This window comes from Rhyacophila brunnea, unplaced genomic scaffold (genome assembly GCF_057557595.1).
Source record: "Rhyacophila brunnea isolate RB1 unplaced genomic scaffold, BYU_Rbru_1.0 scaffold_1, whole genome shotgun sequence".
NCBI classification, from domain to species: domain Eukaryota; kingdom Metazoa; phylum Arthropoda; class Insecta; order Trichoptera; family Rhyacophilidae; genus Rhyacophila; species Rhyacophila brunnea.
The window spans coordinates 42,984,570-43,009,275 of NW_028232751.1; the positions used below are offsets into that span (position 1 = coordinate 42,984,570).

Here is a 24,706-nt window from a genome sequence, read left to right on the forward strand (position 1 = left end):
CTGATAGACAAATGATTTTAGCAGTAGTTTTAACTTGATGGCTGTTTTATTTTTATAGGTCTGCAAACATGTTTTTAATTTCTTTTGTTAATATTTTGATGTCTCCAAGTTTTATATTATACATAAATGTAGAATTTTAATAAGTGACTCATACCAGATAAGAATTCGTCATATGGAATGTGGTTCTGTAAAGTTTTTTTAGTAATGCAAATATATCCATCTAGCCACCATAGGTCAGTATTTTTGGCTCCATCATACCGAATATATTTATGATCACTCACACTGTATTCAAATTGCAATAGAGACAACATAAAAGTCTGTGACTGTAAAAGTGTTTTTCACATTTATATAAACTACCATTATTATGTATTTTTATAATTACCTGTAATAAATTAATTTAAACTTAATAAATCGTGTTGTGAATAAAACTTCAAAGTCAAAGTAAGTACCTAAATAGCAGTGGCGAAGGATGGAAGTAAGCTGTGGAAATCTGACATAAATATTGTTCACTTAACTTGATCATAGATAGGTACTGATTTGTTTTCATTGAACAAACTGTTGATGGCATTGGCTAGTTGTTTTTGAGCAATCTATATTGCCGATTTATTAGCAGAATTCATGAATTCAAGAATGATAATCTAACCTAACAAAATAATCCAATATATCGGATATTTGTTTGCTACTGGCTTCCAATAAACAATCCCTGCCTAACCAAACTATAATAAATGAGAGATAACAAATATTCTTCATGTAGTGTAGTTTGGTTTGCATAAGGTTTATTTAAATTTAAAAAACTAACCAAAATCATATTCAATTTGTATTCTTAGTTCAATGAAAACAAATAAGTACGTCTTGATAATGCTACATGTGCATTATTTAGGTCGAATCTCCGCAGCCTCACACCACCCTTCAACATAGCTAAATAGAGCCGGTGCATATTATTACACTTAAGGGGGGTCATCTGGTAGTGAATAAAAAATAAAACAATTAACGAGAAATAATAGTATTTAATCATAATTTTTGTGATATTCTATAAATACATAACGGCTTTCCAAGAATACGTAGATACATACATCATTGTCATTTTAAAAACACTGTTAATTCTAATTAATAGTTTATAATAAATTTTAACCTTTTTACAAAGACGAAAAATAAGTCGATTGAGAGAATTGCATCAATAAAATAATCTGCTATCTAAAATAAAAATATTATTCTTGTAATATCATAAAAAAAAGAAATTGTTTAACCCTTTGTGTCCCAGAAAATTTTGATTTTTTTTTTAATTTATGATATCTTAGTATAAGGGCTTACAATTGACATTGACAACAATTGTGTTTAGTTATTAATCAAAACATTTATTTTTATCCATAAATACTTATTTAATTTTCTCTGAATCTCTGAACGTAATCTTCCATTAAATAACATTAAGTTACTGCATGAAAAAAAAAAATTTACAGCAAAACATGTGGTTTAGTTTTAGTACACAAAGGTTTTAAATAAAATATAATTCCTGTTTCCATATAATTTCCCTATATTTACTTATATTATTTCGTACAGCGTCTTCAATCTTCATTATATTTTATTTTATTTACGCAATAATTGTAAACATATCTATATAGAATTATAATAGATATAATTTCAACTACATAATCAAGAGATACATAGGTTTTTTTCAAACTATAAAATCGTATGTAGGTAATAAGCAGTATCTCTAATGACATACAAAATAATGGTCGAAAGTATTCACAGAATGTATATATTCAGAGTTGGCTTTGTATATCTTGATTTATTTATGATTAATAAGATCCTTTGAAAAAATGATATTTTAAGAAGTCATTTTTGATAATAATATTATTATGTGTATGAACAATGTATGTTTTTATTGATTTCTCTATTCATAGTATCTACAAATATTTGAGCAGTTTTGAAAAATAAATGGATCGATTATTTTTTCCTTCCAATACGTATAATCATATTTTTTCTTCATTTTACAATAATATTATTAATTGTTAAGTATTATCATTTACCAATTTCACAAAAACCATGTATGTAGGTATGACTCATTTATGTTAATTTCATAATGTTTTATAATGTAAGTCGTATTTTCTCTATATCAAGTCGAAAATTTGTAATTTTTTACCAATTATTTATTTAACTTACATTTTGTACATACCTAAAGTGTCTAAAAATTATGAAATTTAATTTAATGACCAAAATATAATTTATAAAACCATTTTTTAACAATAAAAAAAACAACAGTTATGTAAAAATATTGGCATACTTGTTAAGTTGGAATTGTAATTGGAAAAAAATAATAAAAAATTATATAGAAAACCATATTAAAACACAAAGAACTTACGTAAAAAATATATTTTAGAAAAAAATACTGGGAACTGCATACATGTACTTATTAAAATTATTATCTGTCAATTGATAAAAAAAAATATGACATGAGCGTTATTCAAATAATATTTTAGGCATTTTAAAATAATATTTAAAAAATTAAAAGAGCGTTGGTAAATAAAACAATTATTTTTTTTAAATATAATAATATGAAACAAACAAAAATGAAAAGATCACAATATATCAGACTATTCTATATTATAATTCACAAAATTATTATTGACGATATTATTTGGCGATGCTATTTTGGTTTTCATCTTTTTTGTTTCGAATTATTTTGATGGCGCAAATTCAGTGGTTAAGTGATAACTCGGCCCCCTCAAAATAAAAATGAAAGAATTTTAACTAAACTTTGCCTCAAACGAACTGAAACTTAATGAGTTATTTTGATCAATTTGTTCAAATTTTAATTTGTAATTTCATTGAGAAAATTTGAATAGCATTGCCAAATAATACTGTGAACCAGAAAGCTTGAAGACATTCAGTACCTATGGATGTTTTGTATAAATATGTGTTTCTAAAGTAAGTACCGAGCCTATCTATTGTATTAATTCTATCTTAGCTATAACTTCATTATTTGTGTGCTTTTTGTATTCATATAAAGAGGGGGATGTAACACGCCTCGGCTTATGCGTTAATTTTAACACTTAAATTTTAATTTAACTACATAATTTTATTCAATAAAATCACTTCACGTTCGGCAATATGAAAACTAACAGCCGATTTACGTATCGTTTCATTATTATATCTTTATTGTTGCCTAAAATAAAATTTATTCTAAACATGAAACTTCAATTAATATTACTTCAACATAATGTTAACTTAAATTTCATCGTCTCTGCGATGTTAATGCATCTCTCTCTCTCTTTCATTCTCAAAACATGGCATTATCTTTTTACAATCATCTTAAGACTAACAACTATAAGCATTTCGTGACCAAAATTCAACTATACGTATGATTTCATTTCTGTGATCGTAATTACAATAGATAATCATTTTATTATGTGAATACTGATAACTTCTACTAAAATCAAAAATTATTTTTTTAATATAGGTAGGTATATAATATTTCTATAAACGATGAATTGCACATATCATCTATTTTATTATTACACATAGGAGATAAATTGTCAAATAAAACAGAGTTCATTTAAAACATTTTCTTCGAGGATCCTCAATTGATTAAAGGTTCAGGTTACTCCATGTTCCTTCGCGGAAGTTTCCCGCGTTAGGTAAATGGTCCAGTTAGGTTGTACCGCGAAGAATTCATTGGAGAGCACTTTCAATCTGTAACAAAGAAAAATAATAACATTATTACACGATTTAAATAATATTAAATTTACAAAATACACTTAGTGTTATAACATGTAAAAAACTACATGGTAGTAATCAAACTTGGAATAATTTATTAGCATTAGTTTTTATTTAATTTATACTGAATAAATCGATTGATACTTAATAAAGCATACTCAGTTTTAATTGCTTTAATATAATTGACTGAACCAACAATAAAACAATATAATAACCATGTTCTAATAGAAATGTTATTTCTACATAGTACCTACTTATATATTTCATTAATTATAAATAATGTAACTGTAAAAAAGTGCAGGGATAAAATTGATTGTGTTCTGATTATATTTGAATCAATTGAAAAAAATTCGGACACGTGCTACAATCCGAATATAAATAAATTCCGCTTTGGTCTGTCTTGACAGAATATCCGGTTGTAAAGCAGTTGGCCGTGGCTTCAAATAAATGCATTTTCTGTTTGTACCCTAAACCATGGATCTAGTAGTCGGATATTAATTGAATGGCTAACATCGTCTAATAAACATCTTTCAAAGGCAGCCAAATGCAAAGTACCTATATAGGATAGAAAAATCAAACCGGAAATAACGCACGAAAAGAGAAAAGAGATAACAATAATTGTGGGAGGTGAGGTGATATTTATAATAATAACATTAAAATTAAGAAATTAACCCTCGATATATATAAATTAACAACGTACGACCTGTATTATAAATAAATAGTAATATAAAAAAAACAAATAAACAAAACTGGTTGTGACAATAAGGATGAAAGTGTATTTGATATATCAATAATAATAATATAAAATAAGAATCATGATTATTTATGCTTGTAATAAGTTATAATATAGCGGTCAAAGCACGGTGTTTCTTGACCAGAAGGGAGCTACCTTTACAATATATATCATTATATCTCGTCCTGTGAGATTTATTCAAAATAAATTACTAAGCCAGTTACGGGTCAGATACCGTCGGGAAACGAGAAACTTTTATACCTTCTTAAAATACCTTAAAATTAGCATTTTCCATGTGGAAGGACCAATTTATTATGTTCTCTTTTATAAAGGGCCTCCAAAGTGTCAGTGTACACACCTGCGGTAAAATATTGCTTTGCCTACTTCACTACCTACCTGCTTAACTATATCTACCTATATGTTTATATTAACTGTTAGCTCTGGTAACACACCTCAAAGCTTGTTTACTTTTCGGGTCTAATTATTTTTGTTTTAGAGTATTATGAAAATAAATATCAATTATTTTAAAATATGTACTCAGAATACCTATTCTGTAAAATGTACGAATACGTTAAGGCCGAAAATATTTGCAAGCGTCCCAGATACCAGAAAACATTGAAACCGTATTAACAGTTTCTTCTTGAACTATTTTTTAAGCGGTAATTTGTACTAATTTAAAAACACATGGGTACCGTTTATTTGTATTGTAGACAGTAATGTCCTATAAGGATTAAGGAGGATCATTTGACATTGATTTGTAACCTAATTTGATAATAGTGATAGTCAGATAAGCATTTATGGTCCAAATCGATATTTAAAATGAGATAAATATTTTTAGCAAACAGTGCAATTGGAATAACTTTGATTTCGAATAATCAAAACTCATCTAAAAATATTAGGAAGTATATTTTTTGTTAACATCAACTTACATGTGCCTTTTTGGATGTCAGATTTTTATTAGTATTTTAATCGTCCCTATTATAATATGACTAATTTTATTATTGAAATATAGTTTGATAAATTCTTTAGAAGATTTTAAAAAAAAAATATAGTTTTAAGTTTATTTGATTAAAAAATAAAAACGTGTAGGGAAATATAACTTTTCTTTTAATTTACATCAAATCGAGCTTTGGGGCAGTATAATCACTATAAATAAAAACGATTTCAAGTTATGCACATTTTAATGATTATTGTACATTTGCCTCTACAGAGTGGAAGTTGAAACAACAGATTTTATACGATGAATAGTTGTCAAACATTCGTAAAACGTAAAACGCCTTCATCCTTGTACTAGATACATTGACAACTTACACTATTTGAACTGCTTCGTATTTATCTAAAGACGACCGCTCTATGTACTACATACATCAAAACTGGTAGACTTGACAAAGCTAACAATAATAATTGAATGGATTTATATGTTGTCTTTCAATAGGTATTTAAATATTAGTCATAAAACATAATGACTAAAGTGTCGATAGTAAGGAGTTATCTCATATGCATAATTTATCGTATATTACCAATATTAAGTTAATATGTATCTAAACTGAATACCTGGAGTAATAAACGACGACAGTTCAAAATACCGGTTTCGTTGATAGGTTATTAAAACAATAATATGTTGATGTGCCGGATATAACAATAAAAATTCCTTAATTACAACGTAAGCGATATTATTGCCGACTTCTCAGAAAAGTGTTCACAAATCTGAGAAAAGCTTCGACAGACGTTCTCAGAAGTGGACTAATATGCATTTCTGTGTTGACAGTGCTCACAGCTAAAAAGGGTTAAGTCCACCGAAATGGCATTAATAGTTATTCAGACACAAAAAACGCGCGAAGAACGAATTGTGGTCTTTTTTTGCGGAGCATAAAAGGTGTTACGAAAAGAAGAAATTTATTATATGAAAATAAAATTTAGTACTTATGTTAACGGCTATCCATTTAACATTGTGTGATAGTTAAATCTGTCTATATTTTTTATAATTTTTTAAATAATTAATTTCAAATTACAGAACGTAGATTTTCATTTGAATTTTTTTGATAAGATGAAGGGACCAGCTAAAAAATAACTTTAATATTGGTTTACATAATTTGCAAGCCTGCCATGATAATAACAGAATATTTTTTCTCCAATGTTAATATATTAATATAACTGACAACGTTTTGCAGAAATTAACTTATTAGATTGGTCAAATACAGTAATTATTATAATTTACATCCCATACTTTTAACCATATATATCGTTTATAATTTATATAAGTACCTATTTAATTATGTACTTACATTTATATATTGTAATAAAAATGAATTAAAATTTATTAGAACCTATGAGTATCGGTTTTTATTAGTTATCAGTATTTGTCAGCAAAAAAAATCTGCTTCAGCTGACGAAACTGGTCATGATCATTATTAAATTCATTTTATTTTGTTAACTGTCAATTCATGGTGGAACTGCTTAGTTGAAAATGTCCCTCTGAGGCCGACGAAACCGGTCCTAATTTATTGATTAAAAGTGGAAAAAGTACTACCAAAAAATATTGCGTTTTATTAAATTAAATTCGTGTTATATTATGTACCTACCAAACATAGTGTGTGCTATATATAAGATGCTTAATAATACTAATATCATAATATAGTACCTACCTGTCTATATAATAGAGTACAAATTAGAATCCTGCGGCAGGAAATAGGTAATTAAATGTAGTTTTTTATGTGTGTTAGATCCAAAGCGATGGATTGAGGATAATGGCTAATATACTCTTCCATATATTATAAAAGTCAGTTAATAATACATTCATATGCGCCGCTTAGGATTGAAAATGTTAAATGTGTTTTATAATATAATTACATATTATAATAAAAATAAGCTTTTAATATTGCTTATTATACATAGTTTGAATATTTTAATTAATTATTACGTAATAAAATATTTATCGTCGATAAAAAGATTCTATTCGGGCTGTTAATCACGAGGTAATAACAATATTCCAGCTTATCCGTTTTTAAGCTCTGTGATATAAAAAAACTAACGCAACAAAAAATAGGCGTTTTGAGTGATGTGGCCCGCCACCCTGTATGTGCGTTGTGTTCGGCCAGCTATCGCCACCTCGGTGACAATGACAAATGGATGGTGATTCGATCTCTCGTGGAACGACCTGAGAAACATCCGCCCGAATAAAAGGCAACATTACTGACTTTACTCCTTTCCACAACAACACACCATCGCAATTTGCGCGACTCGGTTTTAGGTCCACTGGGACAGTCAGTACCTACCCATACCTACATGTCGCATAATAAATAATTAATTAAAACAAAATTATATATTATTCAGCCCGAATTTAGGATAATTGAAAAAAAATATCAAGCCATCAAATTCAGATATAAATAATAAAATAAAATAATGGGTACTTGACTACTTACTATGTCCTTATTTTTTTGTTACCACGTACTTACGTGGATGTACATATTTATGCCAAACTACGTTCTATCAATCAATCAATAATAATCAGTTTACCGCATTGACTTACATAATATGGATCTAGTTCAAATGGTACAGACACTAATAATTGTTCTCATAATAGATTTTTAGGTTTTCACCGCGTGTACCTACTTCTTCCATCTTTCCTCGACGTTTAGAGCTCTTTACAGAGGTGATTATCAAAAGATATTATGTTATGATGAAGTATAGTGTAGTGTAGATGTATGAATGGCATTCTTGGCTAAAATTGGCATTCTTAGAGCCCAAAACGTCGAGGAAAGAAGGAAGAAATACACGGGATGAAAACCAAAAAATCTATTATGATGACAAACAACCGTGAACGTCTCATACATTATAAACTAATTTTATTAATACTGATTAGAATAATATGCTTTGACTTATGGGCATTGTAAACCGAATAAAGACCAGTGTATACGGCCCTGGTCATAGATTTCATGATTGTGCTCATACAAATTTCATTCTTTCGGAAACAGATGGGAAAATAATTAACCCCACCTACATTGCAATAAGAGACTATATTGAATATCTGTATTCATATTTTTACACTATTTTATGTGACTGCTATACGTACATATTATATCGAAAGATAAGATGTCCCACATTGCAAATTATATGTGGGTTGAAATATTTTTATTTATTACTAATTCGCGTTCATGACTGATTCTACTAACGTGTCCACTTTACCAAATTAATAAATCTTCTGTGTGCAGTGAACTAATTTTATACACTTTTAGACCTTTAAAACCTTTAGAAAACATAATAGGTATTCTAGATCGACAAAAATAGTCGTTAAAAATACCTAATTTTTGACAAAAATTTCTTATATTATTCGAAAGTCATTCTTGTGAATGAAAAAGATCGGATTCAAATAAAGTATTAAATTTGTAGAAATATTATTATAAAAATACTTTAGAGGTACCTATCTTTATCTATATAATACTTTATAATATTAATAATACTTTATAACAGCTGACTAAACCTAAGCATCCGTCAGTAAAATTCCCTAATATTTGTTTGTCTGTTTATAGATAAAAGAGAAATTCACGCTTATGTTAATCCAGATTTCATATAATTGTAATAAAATAAAATGAAAATAAAAAAAAAGTTTGCGGACTTATGTTGGTTCTGCGAGATATTAATCCAGTCTTGCATAAAAATTACTTCTTATATGTATTCCAATTCAAATTATACCTAATTGAAATGATAGAAAATACCTCTCTATTGAGCAAAATTTAGTAATCGATTACATGCCTGGCTAGATAATTATGATTATCCCTCGGTTCGTTGTCAATAATAATATATTCCAGGTAAGGTTAATTTAAAGGTGAAGATGACACTTTCGCCCTATCGTATCGACCAAGTCGTTGTTTTAAGTAAATTTCCAACGGTCACACACGTAAAGAACACTAGTGGTTCTCGACCACATTAAAATGTTCGTTCCTAGAACTATATTGGTTTTAATCACTAAACTTAGTTTTTAGTAGATTAATTAGTGATTCCTATATCTATACAGTGCATATAATATGCATACTTAAATATTACTGTTTGAAACATGTTAAGGAAGTTATTTATAATAATTGTTATACCCGTTTGAGTTATATTAAATTACAGTATAAATCTAGAATATTTAGTTGAAATACTGGAAAATAAATCAACTAACATTTCTTTTTCTTTTTAGCACTACAGCAGGCAATCCATAGCAAGCGATAGTCAATTAGTATTATAACAAGTAGTAGCAGTGAAACAATCACAGAAGCACAAAGGCTTGATGAATGACCGGTATGAAAGCAAATAATATTAAGCAAATCTTTACAGTAAATAAATTTAAATATTTTAGAACGTAAGATTAAATGCGACAGTCGTTTTGCCAGATCCCGCCCCAAGAAATATCCAAGTATCTGTGAGACAATTTTGAGAGGATGAATGAACACGTCCATGAATGGAGGACCCATCGTTAATGAAGCACATTTTAATACGCCGCATTTTCTCACCCAAACTTGTTTTCATTCATGATAAAAAAATATGACGCTAGTGTGTATACCTACCTAAGTCTATCAAGGCTTGTATCTTGAATTCTTGTTAACCATTTGACATGAATTTAAACATACCTAAATATTAATCAAAATAACTATATTTTATCTTTACATTAACGCATTATATCTACATATTATGTTTTAGCCATTTCGAATTATAAATTACACCTACACAAAATAAGAGTAGAATATGACTCTACTTAAAAGCCTTTAAACTACGTAATAATAGTATGTAGATATTTAATTTGTATACTTATAATAAATAATTTAAGTATCTCTAAGATTTAAAAATATTTTTTTTTTATCAAGCATGATTTGACATTATGTTTGTTTATTCCATTACTCAAAAACTACTAAACCAATAATGTTGAATTTTTCCTAGATTGTAGATATTAATTATAAACTATATTTTTAAATGCTCACTTATGAGGGTCTATATTTTTAAAAATGAATAACATAAAATTAAAACACTAAGGAACAAGTGAAGGTTTCAAAATTAACTGAATTAATCATTAAGTAGTAGAGGAGTACCTTCCATCTAATTAGCCTGCAAAAAATATACTTTAACATAATAATATTATGTAACAAAATTCTTAAGCTAAATTCGTGTTGACCCTCACTCCTCTCGGCATTCTACGACACGCAAAGCCTGCGGCCATTGGAAAACCTGTGGCACTCAGAATGTTTTGCGACTGTCTGTAACATCTAACGTTTGCTTTAATAATACGATGGTATGTCTTAACACAATCATTGCCAACCTTTTAATTACCACATTTAAATAACACGTTAATTATATATAATGGCCAACGACTCCAAACGCGCCAGTCGCGTTGTTAGCACTAAATGAGTTAAAGACAATAAACAAATGGACACTAACGATCCTAATAATTATTTTGACAACCACTTATGGATGCGACAGCTCGCAATAATTCGTAGGTAAACAGCCTTAGTTATACCCGCAGGCCAGGTTTTTAACGCTAGACTTAAAGTGTGCAGTGCTAGGGTATGGAGAATATACACATATAAGTGTGGTATTCCGCGGTTGAAGTGAAGAGAATCCAATTGGTGTGGTAAATGTAGAGTCAGTGGCATCTGCAATCCCGCCTTATTATTATTATTATGGATATTTTTTTGAAAATGCTCTCCCCGCACCATTTTTCTATGTGCGCGTCTGATCTACCACAAAGACTTGCAAGAGATATGGAAAATGTACAATTCAGTACCTTACCAGAATGTACACGATCATCATTCATAAGAGGTCGATTACCGGTTTAATTTCTTCAAACTATTAATATTTCGTTTGACATTGCTTTTAAATTTGATACCTACCTAATTAGCAATATTTTTTTAATTTTAGTAAAGTATCTTTCAGTAGGTATAATTAATTGTTTAATTCATTAAACGTTTGTTATGTGTAAAAAGTGGCTCGAAATTCAATGTTTTATTTTTATTTTGCATTTCAGTAAAGCCTCGTCAAAATTAGTCCAATAGTACACGTCATACGTTATACATAACATTGTATCGATTATAATATTGCATTAGATAGTTATCCAGGGATAACGATGTTCAATGTAATTAGATATGTAACACTAATATGTACACGAATTTTATCAATTAATACTATGTACCTATAAGTATACCTATGTATTTAGTAGGTAGGTACATACATAATATAAAAAATATATATTTTCATAAAAGCATGTTTTTTCCGTAAGATTAAACAGTACCTACAACTGATTCTATTGCGTTTCGAATAGAATAATGCGTTTGAAACAATTTGTAGATACTATTGAGAGACTGTGTAAATTTTCAGTAAGGTTTGAAAGAGCGTGATGATTTTGAAGGTGAGGCACCGACGCGATTTATCTCGAAGGAAATCTCGGACCGGTCAAACTGGGCTCGTACCTCTCGACTGCTACTCAGGGTTGTCGCAAATAATAATAATATTCTTCTATTTATTTTACATAAATATATTTTTTTCTTCAAACATCGCCGTACCCACTACAGTGAGAGCATTTATTTGTGGGTGGAAGAGTATGTATACAATTTAACGTTATTTCATTGTGATTATTTATAATTTTATCCTGAGTGTCCCAAAAGTGTTTTAGCAAGATTTATTCCGTGATGAAGTTACAATTTATTATTTTTAGTGTGCTAGTTAGTTACAAGAAACGAATAAGAATGTTAGTTCAAATTACTATTCAATAAAGTGTCAAAATATAACTACACCATTTTTGAGTAGCTATTTCGGTATCCTACATTCTGGGAGATCACATTAATGTAATTAATCTTTCGTTCAAATGAAAGGGGTACAGATAACAACTCGTGATTGATATCAATTCAAGGGAAGATTTCTGGTGCCAGAATTACAGAATTACTTAGCCTTAGCTTATGAAAGAGACTGATTTGAGGTTAGCACTACATCCATTCATGTTTATAAGAAAAATTGCAGTAAAATAATTGCCAACATCCATAACGAATGTGGCAGAGAAGAAAACAGAAGAGACATTTTAATAAGATAATTATAAATAAAAATTTTGGTATAAGTCATTGAATATAGATATAATTTAAATAAAAAAAAATAATAAAAGATATGAGATCGAAAAACAAATAAATAGTATTAAGACAGTATAAAGGGTACATGAAAGTAGGTAGGTACGCCGAATGAGCTAAGTAGACCTTTTTTAATAATATCCATTACAAAATAACGTCAAACTAAATATATCCTCACGTAAGTGGAATATGTCAATTTCCAAAGTGATTTTGTTAAATTTATTAATACTTTAGTAATGATATGTGCAATTAGTGTATATAAGGAAAAAAATATTGCAAAATCATTCATAGGGTGTGAGAAGAATTTTCCAATATATTGTTGGTAACCCTGATTATACACACACAAAATCTGACACCATTTCTTACGCCGGAGTAAAATAATGGTACCAGTTTTGGAGCAGAACAGGAAACAATAACTTCACGCGGGTCTACAAAAAACTCCTCTCTTGGTTTTTTTTTAAAAGTTTTTTTATTGTATTTATTTTTATTCTCCAAAGAAACGATCGTGGAGTCTCTCGGCTCTAATGAGTGGCATTAAAATGTATGGAGAGGATGTGTTCATTAGGCGAGTCGCTGACATGCTTATTTTCCCGATGCCACATTTTGTTACAGATCGCTTTTAATTTTCCCCGGTTTTATTGCAATCCTGACTGAAATACCGTGTTTTCACATCCATAGAATAAATCTATTTAAAAGAAATCTAAATTATTGGCTTTTCTATAATATTATTTTCTCTTACGGATGTAGACACAAAATATACTTAGAAGAATTTTACTTTTGTGACGTTTAGAATCAAACCAGACTGGCAGTTTTTCACAGTGGAGAAGTAGAATAATTAATATTAATAAAAAATAAATTAGCCAGGCATATTTTTTAATCTTATCCATGCGAATCGTAACACATGAACCCCACACTATGAAAGTATATTGGGATAAATTCCATTATATGGATCAGAATATATATATAAATCAAATTAAGGATCACATGGATCATATGGAAAGATGTGCACCATGACTAACATGAGTAACTCATTGATATAATATACATATATCGGTTCAAAAAATAATAGTAATTTAGTTATTGTAGTGAACAGTGTCACGAAAATCCTCCTGGAGTAATCTCCCGTAAATACCACGAGAGAGAATCGTGCTGAGTTTTCATAATAACCCATATGTTTTTACTCAATTAACTAAGAAAAAAGCAAAGGATCGATTCATACACCTTACTTTTAGGAAGCGCGCGCGCTGCCAATTAAGCTATTCCGACTATCGTGTGAATGACAATTTTACCTGTCTAATTTTCTTTCACAACAACGTACAATAAAACTATTATTGCAGACGAAAACAAAAAAAAAATTAAGTAAATACTTATATTTTTTAAGCTGTGTTAGTATTAACAGATGACAATATAAAAAAATATTATACAGGCATTAATATGTAGCAGTAGATATATATTAAGGATTTTTTAAATAAAAATACAGATTGCACTTACTATGATTTGTTCTATAAATATAATAAGCAGCTTACTATAGTGGCTAGTTACTAATAATCGTCAATGGGGAGCAAAACAAAACGTTTCACTTCTGTCGCAGTTGTCGCAACACACACTCGTTTTTTTTATATTTTTATTTGATTTTATGGGGGGAATGTGTTATTTGAGTTCTTGTCTATTTACTGGAAGCCAGCAGTAAACACATTTTGAAATACTGGATTATTGGGTAGGTTAATTTATCATTCTTGAATTCATAAATTTTGCCTAAAACGGCCATGAAAATTGCCGCTGTTCTCGCCTGGCTTTCAGTAAACATACTTGTACCGTTATTTGTAATAAGGGGTTAATATATTATTATCATGATATCTCACCTTAGAAAACATCGGTTCAGAGTTAGATCGACTGGTTCAGACCGGCGATACGAAACCGTTGGTTAGCTGTGTGGAACTGAAAGTAAAAATATTTTTGTATTATTAATTTGAATTATTTTATTATTTTTAATTCGGACGCACAGACATAAATCATTAAGAGCTGTTGAAAAAAGTAAATTCCGTGTTAACAAAATTCTCAGACTTATATCACAATAAATTATTGAAATATTTAAAGCATTTCAAAACATGTTTTAAATAAACAGATAAAACAGCTGAATGTGAATAAAAATAACAAGCGAAATAATAAACGTAAAAGAAAATCTAACTTAGTTTGAACAAAAATATTTAATATAACCATAAATAAGACCATCCATCAACAACTAAAGTGTTGATAGCCGAAACACGGCTTTTTTAAAATAATATGAATGAGTTTTCTGTTAAATTAACAGATAAGTAATAAAAATATTTCTAAAAAATCTATTAAGTACAATTTGGTAGTTACTGTGTTTTACAACTCATAATTTTCGGTAGGTAGGGTATATATCAAATTGTGGAAGTGAATATACGTAAAGACAAGATATATTGTAGGTATGTTCTCAAAATGACACTACATTTTTTATAATTATTGTTAGCGAAATGACACATGCCTCATTTTCTTACAGGAAATGAGGACTAGCTGTTGGAAGTCAATTTAAAATCTAAATATTATGAAAAGTACCTATGTACTTAGCATTTAAAAAAATGCTAAGTATCTATATCATTATAAATAGGTACCTATATATATTTTTTTTTAAATGTGAATATATAACTTGGATTCATTTTAACAAGGACTAGATAGACATGTCCAACGCGTCGATCGTTTTATGGATATTAGTCATTAAAATATATTTGAAAAAAATGTGTAAGTATATTCAATAGTGATAATAAATAATAATATGATTTCAATAACCATTACTATTTTTATTTGCCTAATCGGCGAATGTGAAAGTCGTTAAAATTAACCACGAGCAGTGAGGAAAAAAGAACATAAATCCCCGCGCTTTAAGCTGAGGAGGAAAACCCCCCAGCCGTTACGCAGTACACTATTTGCGCTGTTGGAGGATACTTCCAACACTTGTAATTTTCACGATGGATAGGAGATTGGATATATATTTTCTTTGTTGTGTTGAATGCCATAGTGTTGTTGTATAATTTCTAACACATTACTTTCCTCTGCCAAATACAAAGAATGACAATGAGAGTGTGCTAGAGCACTGCCTACAATAAGTTGCTAGGACTACATTTGCCTTAATTTCATTTTTACAAAATATTAAAGTTATCTATAACATCTTTGTGTTAGTATCGTTAATGAGAAAAAGTGTTATACGCACCTCTTGTAGAAGGGTTTGAAGGCAGCATCGTTGGCATGGTGGTGCGTGTTGTAGTGGCCTGCGTTGGCGGGCGGATGCGAATGGGGCGGGAGGGGGTGGTGGTGCGGGGGCGCGGGTGATCCGTAGGAAGAGGAAGAGCCCTGCGAGCTACTGCCACCGCTGCCGAACGAGTGGGGCACCACCAGGCTCCCCGCTACGCTCGCCAGTTTCATATTCGGTGGCGTCTGGGGTGGGGTATCCGTCTGGACCTCCGGAAAACCCGCCACTTGCGCGCAGGACTGCTGCCCGTTTCCCTGGTGGACAGAGTGATACTGACCGCCGAGGAACTGACCCGAGCTGTACCTCCCGTAACCTCCTCCGGCGCTGGGGCTCATGGAGGCGGAAGGGAGCGCAAAATTGTTTATGTTTACACTGTTCATTTGGCTCTGGTAGTGAGCTGCCGCGTGCGGCGACCATCCCTGTTGAGCGACAGGGGGTGGTGGCGTTTTGCAGGCTGCGGTGTCTGCCAAGGACCATATCTTCGGTTTGGTGGCGGGGATTGGGACTCCGCAGTCGGACCCGCCGGGCTTCATCTCGTCTTTCATGCCATAGCCGCCGAGCATCTGATGATGATGATGGTGATGCATGGGGTGCGCGTGGGAGTGGGCGTGATGGCTCATCATGTCGTGGTCGGACTTGCGCTCGTCATCAGTCAGGTCGTCGTCGTCGTCCAGATGCTTGCTGCTGTGCTGCTGATGCTCAGACTTGACGTGGTGCATCGTATCTGGATCGAGAATTAAAACATACATTGGATGTTTTATACTACAAAAATAGCGCGCGCACACAGACATGAAAATTGTAAGTCTTCAGTACCATTTTGGTAGATATCATTAAATTCGAATTATATTTATATTGTATTTGCAGTGCGCAATTCAATTTATAACACAATATTAAAATATATTATTTGCATCTGAAAAAATAATAACCATTACTTTATTTCTAATATTAAAATATTTCAAATATGCAATCATTTATATGGTAGTAAACTTGGCATAAGAATTGTACATTAAATTATCAAGCAAAAAACAATAAATCAAAATTAACCATTTAAATTTTTTTTTCATTAATTCTTTATGTACCTACTAATTGATATTTATCATCCACACAATTTTCATAGCGATCAAGATCGGATATTTTTAGAATTCTTACTTATTTTTAGAAATCATTCTAATCGTTATTAAAATCATTTGTAACAATATAGTATATTTTGGCAATCATTTAAATTTAATGGTTTCTTTTTAAGAAATATTACACAAATCATTATTAGGTACTACCTATATGAAACAGTAGAATTAGTAAACATAACAGTATAAGTAGAGGTATTTTATAGATAGATATAGCGTTCGTATTATACATTTTAATTAAAAAATTCCATGCAAAATTTATTAAACATTTTGCCATTATATGGAATTAGACGTAGGTAACTAATATAGGGAAAAGGCAATAGACTAACTGATTGTTTATTATAATGCTTTGGCATTATCGAAATGATTAATAATTTGTTCCAGTTTTATCGTAAATTTTGAATTCAACATTCAAATTACATAATATATATAGGAAAATTAATGGTGAAATGTATCGACCTGGGTTTTAGTTGTTAGAATGTTAATTGCTCATTAGAATACATGAAAAATTATCTGTGCTATAATTCGAATCGAATCTTTCGTCGGTGTCATTTATTCAAAGATTTTTATCTCTCTCACTATCGGGGCACCGTTTTCTCCGCGAGATTCTCTATCTTACCAATTTACATTTGATAATAAATGGGGACTAACATTATTCTTCGATAATTAATTACATATAAGCATTGAAATATTACGAACACGCGTTCGTGCCGGTCAAAAAAAAATATTCAATATCTATTTGCGTTCGTAAAATTGACATATTTATATTTAACATTCACAAGTGTATGGGGAACCCCGTCGTGAAATCGAGTTATGGGAGTGATTTTACGCGCTGAAAAAAAAAATTAAGGAATGGCTGTTCGAACGAAAAAAATGTTATTAGGAAATGAATCAAATGCCGAGGTATGGAGGTTTTTTTTATTGATGAATGAGTGTTTGAATGTGGAAGGATGGAGCCCGGCGCAGCGGGAAAAAAAATTAACACGCGCCATACTTAAATTTCCTGCCCCGGGCCACTCATAGACGAACGTGTAAATCGACGCGGGCGGTTCGCGACTTTAAATTACGACTAAATGTACTTTATCTACATTCAATTGAATGTAAAATTATCGACAAATGCTATCTATTCCGCCATTGGCTTATTATTATAATATAGTAGGAAATACGTCTTATACTACATCTCTCAAAAATCATTCAAATCTACGAATCCGTTTGAAAATGGAACATTAATTAAGAAAAAAAATATTCTGATTATTTTTAAATAAAGAACATTGCTAAATATAGACGAATTTGGAAGGAACGTGTTTTTTAATGTAATATTATACCATTATGAAATTTGGCATTTTTTGACGTGCTTGTTAAACTTTTATCCCGTCATATTACAAGAGGCAATTATAATAGCAATTATAATAAATTAGGCACCCACCTACTATTTCTATCACTATACAATCATACGCTTGATTTAATATACATACATAGTTTACAGTTAAAATTTGCAAATAATTATTGTTCCCATGCTATGAATTAATAATGAGTGTTAAATAGGTACCAACTTAGTGGCCATTTTTTTTATTATCTATTAATCTGTTTAATCATCATAATCTTTCACAACAATTATTTTTTTCAATTACAAACGGTAGATTAAGGTAGTGTTGTAATGGGGTTATAAAGATATTATTTCACACGCAATGGTTGTATCGTAAATTCATAATATATAAATATACTTAATAAATTTAGGCATGTGTTAATATTTTTCTTTTGAAGAAGAATTAATTCAGACTTTATTTATAGTATGATCCACAATGATTGGGCGTAAATTATTTTACAATAAGTAACATAATTCTTTTCCAAATTAAATTTTTAACGGTTTGTTAAGACTGTAAGTTATTTTCAAATACACATCTACCGATATGTACACTTTTTATCAAGATAAATGTCGTAACAATAGTATGCTTAAATTTGTTTTATTTAGCTTTCTATTATTGTTATAAGTTTGTATTTTTTTAAATACCTATAATTAAAATACTCTTTAACGTTTGTGATAATATTACAAAATAGTTACGTTATAGTTAAAGACGCAAACAATTTTTGAAAATAGCCAATATACTGGATTATTTGTTAGGTTATGTTTGATTTGGCTAGGTTATCATTCTTGAATTCATGAATTTTGCCGAAATCGGCTATGAAAATTGCCATTGTTCCCGTTTGATTTCCAATAGACTTGTATTAAATATTTTATTAAAAGATTATATTTATTTATTTTAAGACTTAACTTCGTTGTTGACTGATTCGCTGCTAATTAGATAATATTTTTTTAATTACCACCTTTAAAATGCACGTTAATTACATCGATAGGCCGCCTGGTCATCACGCGCCAGGTGCGTCTTCAGCGTCCAAAGTATTAAAATTATTATGTTTGTATATTTTGTCACCCAGTGCTAACATAATAATATACGGTGAAATTTTGAGTAATCAAGATTCAAGATTGAATCCAAATACTCATACACGGAGTGTGTATTATTCCGAATAGGACATACTGAATTATGATGAATCAAAATATGACAGCGAATATTATAAAGAAACTATAAAAAATAACGAATAACGAATTAGTGCCCAGGAGGTGATTAAGTTTATTATATTAACACAATAATATACCGGATGTCATGTCTAAAAACTAAATCGAATCGGGATGTTGACCCACTTAAAAAGGACAGATTCCCAATCATTGTGGAATTGAATTAAATTGTCCACAAAATAACATTAATTTTACATTTACAGTTATTATCAATATAATTTATAACGCGACATTTTACTACTATTAACAATGTGCCTACTGATAAAAGACGTGACGTATAGTTTTAAAATATGTTTTACGTTTTTATGGTTTCGAGAATAATTGAGAAAACCACTGTGGCTAGGTACTACCTATTTAATTGCCATAACAAAAAAATATGTTTTAAAATATAAATAAATTATCTAAATTTATTGGGTACCTACATATTTAATAAAACATCCAAATCGGGAGTTGACATAATTTGAAACAAACTATTGGAATGACACACGAGAATGTACAGAGGAAACTTAGGTCACGTGACATATCTTCTGTTTTAAACTTGAGGGGAGTTGACGATGTTTGAAAACGACTACCATATTTATAATAATTTACAAGATAAACGAGATTTAGGGGTAGGTTAGATATAATAAAAAATAAATAATAATATACGAGTTTGTACGTTTTATCTACACAATATGTAGGTACATTAATTGAGAATAATGTTACTGAAGTACATATTAATTATTTTTCCTCGTGATTAAGGTTAGTTACACCGACTTTTTTTGCTACCTAATATTTTCCATAGATAATATTTATAATAGAAAACTAGTGTTGTATTTTTATGAAGATATTTAATACTATGGTTAACCCCTGTTTGAAAAATCCTCTCCGTGTTATTATCGATTCGAAAAATCCGAAATAAATGTGTGAACGCTTCGCAATGAGCCATTTGCTGAGTGGTTATCCGATTAGCAAACTGAAAACACCACTTGTGGGTCCAATCTTCCCCTCTTGTCGGCTGGCGCATTTATTTCTTATTTTCATCCCTCTGGCTTTTATTTGGAAGCCAAGCGCCGTTGCGATCCTCCCCGAAGAGCCGCGACCCTCGCACAGATTGCCTACAAACTTTTTACGATTTCATATCCGCTAAAAGCTTCGCGCCTAGGCTTATTTCACCCCTACAATCAGTCCCTTAAAATCGACTATCATTTTTGTAGCATAATATTATGCAAAGAATTTTTATTCTTTTTTATTAGTTAGACAGATTATTGGTTAAGCGTACCATTCTATAGGTATATCTATCTGTAACTGTGGGTCATACTATCTTAAATCCAAACAGAACACTTGCGGAAAAAAAAACTTTCAAGCCATAGACTATAGATACATTTTCAAGCATTCCACGCACTTACTGTGGGCCAGGTAGAAATGACAATTTAGGTACAAAGTCTGTACTTAACTCATTTTCACTCGCTCTGACTTTAGATTCATAATTAGTAATTCATTCATAACAAACGTATTATGTACTTATAGGTACTTTAAAATTATAAAGTATTCTTGTAATCATAGATGACAATTAGCTTTAGGTAGGTATATTGAAAACACTAAGGTACTTAATTATTAATACACTTTTAAATGAAAAAAATAATTTTATAAAGTAGGTAGGTACTTAAAAAGTAAGAACTTAACTAATATGCATACATTCATTTTGATAATGCGGTGAACAAATTAGAGCAACCCCTTAATAGATCGAGCGACGTATTAAAGGAATGTGTTAAATAACAACCAAAGGTAGGTATGTACTTTTATTATGATTAATTAAAAAAAACACACACAAAAAATATGATTATAAATTTTGACTTATTTTGAAGATATTCCCTAGGTAATTTAGGTAAACGTAGAAGGCAGAAAAGGCAAAGGTGTACAGAGACTGTTCTGGCTACACATTATCTGAAAATGGCTCATTATCCGAGGCGTTGATTGGCTCAGAATATCCAAGTTCCGATAAAAGCTGTACCAACATAATAATTCTACAATTCGCTTCTTTATTTTCTAGTGAGAAAATTCAATACTTAATAATTTAAAAAAATGTAAATAATCATTATTAAAAGGAAAGCAATTTTTCTTATTCATCCTGTTGAATCGGTGCAAATATATAGGTTCCTAAGTGAATCGTGCCCCATCAAATAACGTTTGGGGGCCCGCTGAACGGTCTAATGAAATTCACACCCCGAACCCTCCCCGAGCCGAGGGCGCCCCCCGCTTCGGCTTTCAGATGCTGGGGGGACGAATTAAGATACTTATCCACCAAATTATTTTCATTCATTACCGAAATCATCGCTTCCCGCTCTGATTTTTATCTCGCCCGTTATACAAAGCCCGAAACGCCGCGGGCGAAATACAGACCCCATAACAGTTTAATAACACTGAAATTTCACCGATGTAAGCCATTTTGGCAACGCTCGCCGTCAATTTGATAGCATCGTGTTTATTAAATAAAAATATGATCGTTCCCTTTTGCTAAGTGGCGAGGGTATTTCTGGGCCGTTTAATGTCGTTATGTGGTGTAATTTTACACTGTAGCTTCATCAAATAATGTAATAGAGAACGTTTGTTTAATACAATTTTAAATAGGAAAGTCCCTTTAAGTACTGCCTATAAATAAGACTTTCATTTCTCGTTTGATTTTCCCTATTTATACAAAGAACCCTTTCAGTAGAGCGTGAAAACTGCTTTACTCACTAAATATTAAAACATAAAATAGTTTGAAATTAAATAATTTAATTTACGTATCGCTCAAAAGGGAGGTAGTTCTTGGCAATGTCTCTGATTGCAGTAAATAATCACCACCCTCAGTAAAGATTCAAATCATTATAAAATTGACTATTAAAATGCATATTCACACAAGTAATATTACCACCCTTTCAGTACATATAGAAAACTAATGAATTCACTATGAAATCATATCATGTGTTGATTTGACAGAAAAGAGCAAACGTAAATCTTTTTATAATATTGTTTATCAGAATCTAGAACCGAAATGTCAAAGAAAACTCTCCACTTTATAATCTTTAAATGAATCGATAGATTGTTTCACCCATACCTAACCAATTCTGGTTAAAGACTTTTAAGCGATTTTCTCAATCTAAAATATATCTACTATTCCAGGTGCTCTGACTGAAGCAAAACTTTGGTGTGAATAAAAATGTATTTTTAATCTTAGATACTGTTCTTATTTTCGTAGATTATTTTTATCTGCACAAGAAAGCCTATCAAAGTAAATTATACAGCATACTTTCCGTTCAAGTAACCTTGGCCCATTCATCTAACTTTGACCCAGTACCTATGTCCATTATTTTACAAGTATTATGGTTATTGCGTACCTAGTAAAAGTATTTCAGCATAGTTGAAATAGACTAAGCAGGTATTTGATTTCAATTATTAAATGGCTATTCATAATTTTAAATTTTTTTACACCATTAGTTATTTTAAGTGTGTTTTTTTTACGTTAAGAGTATAATGTGGGAGTGTTTTTGTACTTGTTCATAGTCATGAGGAAGTGTTAAGTATAACTTTTCATTGGACAAGTGTTGTCAAACAATGACATCACAATTCACGAGCAGAGGAGAAAAATCGTTATTCACAAATGTGCACGCAATAAAGCAGTGCCCCCGTGCGCCCACTACGCATAATACATTCTGCCACCCTATTTATTATGAAATATCTTTTTCCAAACGACCCCACTTTGACGGCAAATAAAGTGAAACTCACAAAGTGCAACCTTCGACTATAATGAAAAGTGGGACCCGTCGCTTCCCCAGCCGTTCACAACTATAATATTATAGCATATTCGATAAGCGGCTGTAGTAAAAACATACTATTGTACTTTTACAACTAGTTCTATTTATTATTTATCTAAAATATAAGCCATTCAAATATTCATTCAATGCTTATTATTTAAAATTCTACTCCATTTGAATTTTATTGTTTTTAACAAGCGGGTTGCACCTTTTGGCATTTTCACATATTACGAAAATTGTCTTATATTCAATATATAACTGACTATAATAATGCAATTGAATACTTAAATGTATACCTATAGATTGGCAAATAACAATTAATTTCACATATTCATATTATAATTTTTTTCCCTTGACTTCACATTTTGATAAATGCATGTAGGTACAAAAATAAATAACTCATAGTTAAATATTAAAAAGGTGGTTGGTTGATATTTACAAATTTTGAATGGTTATTAATTAATTAAATTATTTTTTGGTGGTAGGTAATTGTGTATTTGTCATTCTTTCTTGAAAATTAAACACACATTGATTAACTACTGCTGTGTGGTGTTTACCTTTAGATGTTATTATTAATAAAGTTAGGGGTTAATATTGCCTACATATAAATATTTGTATATTGTATCTGTATTATAATATAATATATATAATCATAATCAACGTTCCCTCTAATTTTTCTATTGTGTGTGCGGATCATCAACCCATCTGAGCAGTGGCGTATCTAGGGTTGGTGTCACCCGTCACACACATACATACAATTTTGCATTAAAACTTATATTTTTAAGGCATTTATTAATGTTAGTAATTTTATAAAATAATAACAACACTAACAGCGATAACTTTTGAAGTACTTAAATATAAAAATAGGAAATAAAGAAAAAACCGCACACACCTTACAGGGAATATTGAATAATTATATTTATAATTTAAAAAAAAAACAATCAATATAAAAATAATATAATGAGAATGGGTAGGAATTGCAATAGGTACCGAATGAAATACTAATACTTAGCACCGATATTTCGGTAAAACCTATTGAATACCGGTATTCGTGAAATATATGGAAAAACAGAAGTATATGTCAATAAACTATAATACTTATATAAATATCTTTAAAATATTAATATTATTTACAACGGAAGTAAACCAGACATCGCGTACCCCGACAAAAATTACAGTCACGTTAAACCTTCTATGTTGATTAATACATTTGTTTCCACTTTCAATACCAAATATAGCGATATTATTTGATTTTTAAAACCGGTATTTCGATATGGAAAAATACTGGGATACTGGTTTTGAATTAAAGATATTGCAATCCTTAAGAATGAGAACCAGAGGGAATTAACCGCGTTTTTCTAATTATTTCAAATTTACGATACCGATTCTATACTTAATACATATCTACCAAATTGATAGTGTTTCC

General features: G+C 30.3%; 1 protein-coding gene across 2 annotated transcripts in view; it reads right to left on the bottom strand.

The window, feature by feature from the left end:
- Nucleotides 1–2,671: 2,671 nt before the first annotated feature.
- The window catches only part of LOC147079807 (homeobox protein caupolican-like), a 263,779-nt gene continuing 241,744 nt past the window's right edge, over nucleotides 2,672–24,706 (bottom strand). The window contains exons 5-7 of one of the 2 annotated variants that reach the window (XM_085944413.1): nucleotides 15,767–16,529; nucleotides 14,397–14,472; nucleotides 2,672–3,690 (exon numbers count right to left, since the gene is read on the bottom strand). In XM_085944413.1, coding sequence (XP_085800539.1) covers nucleotides 14,433–14,472; nucleotides 15,767–16,529 — 803 coding nt within the window. In that variant the 3' untranslated portion in view covers nucleotides 2,672–3,690; nucleotides 14,397–14,432. The remainder of the gene's footprint in view (nucleotides 3,691–14,396; nucleotides 14,473–15,766; nucleotides 16,530–24,706) is intronic. The other variant, XM_085944401.1, reaches the window with a different exon arrangement.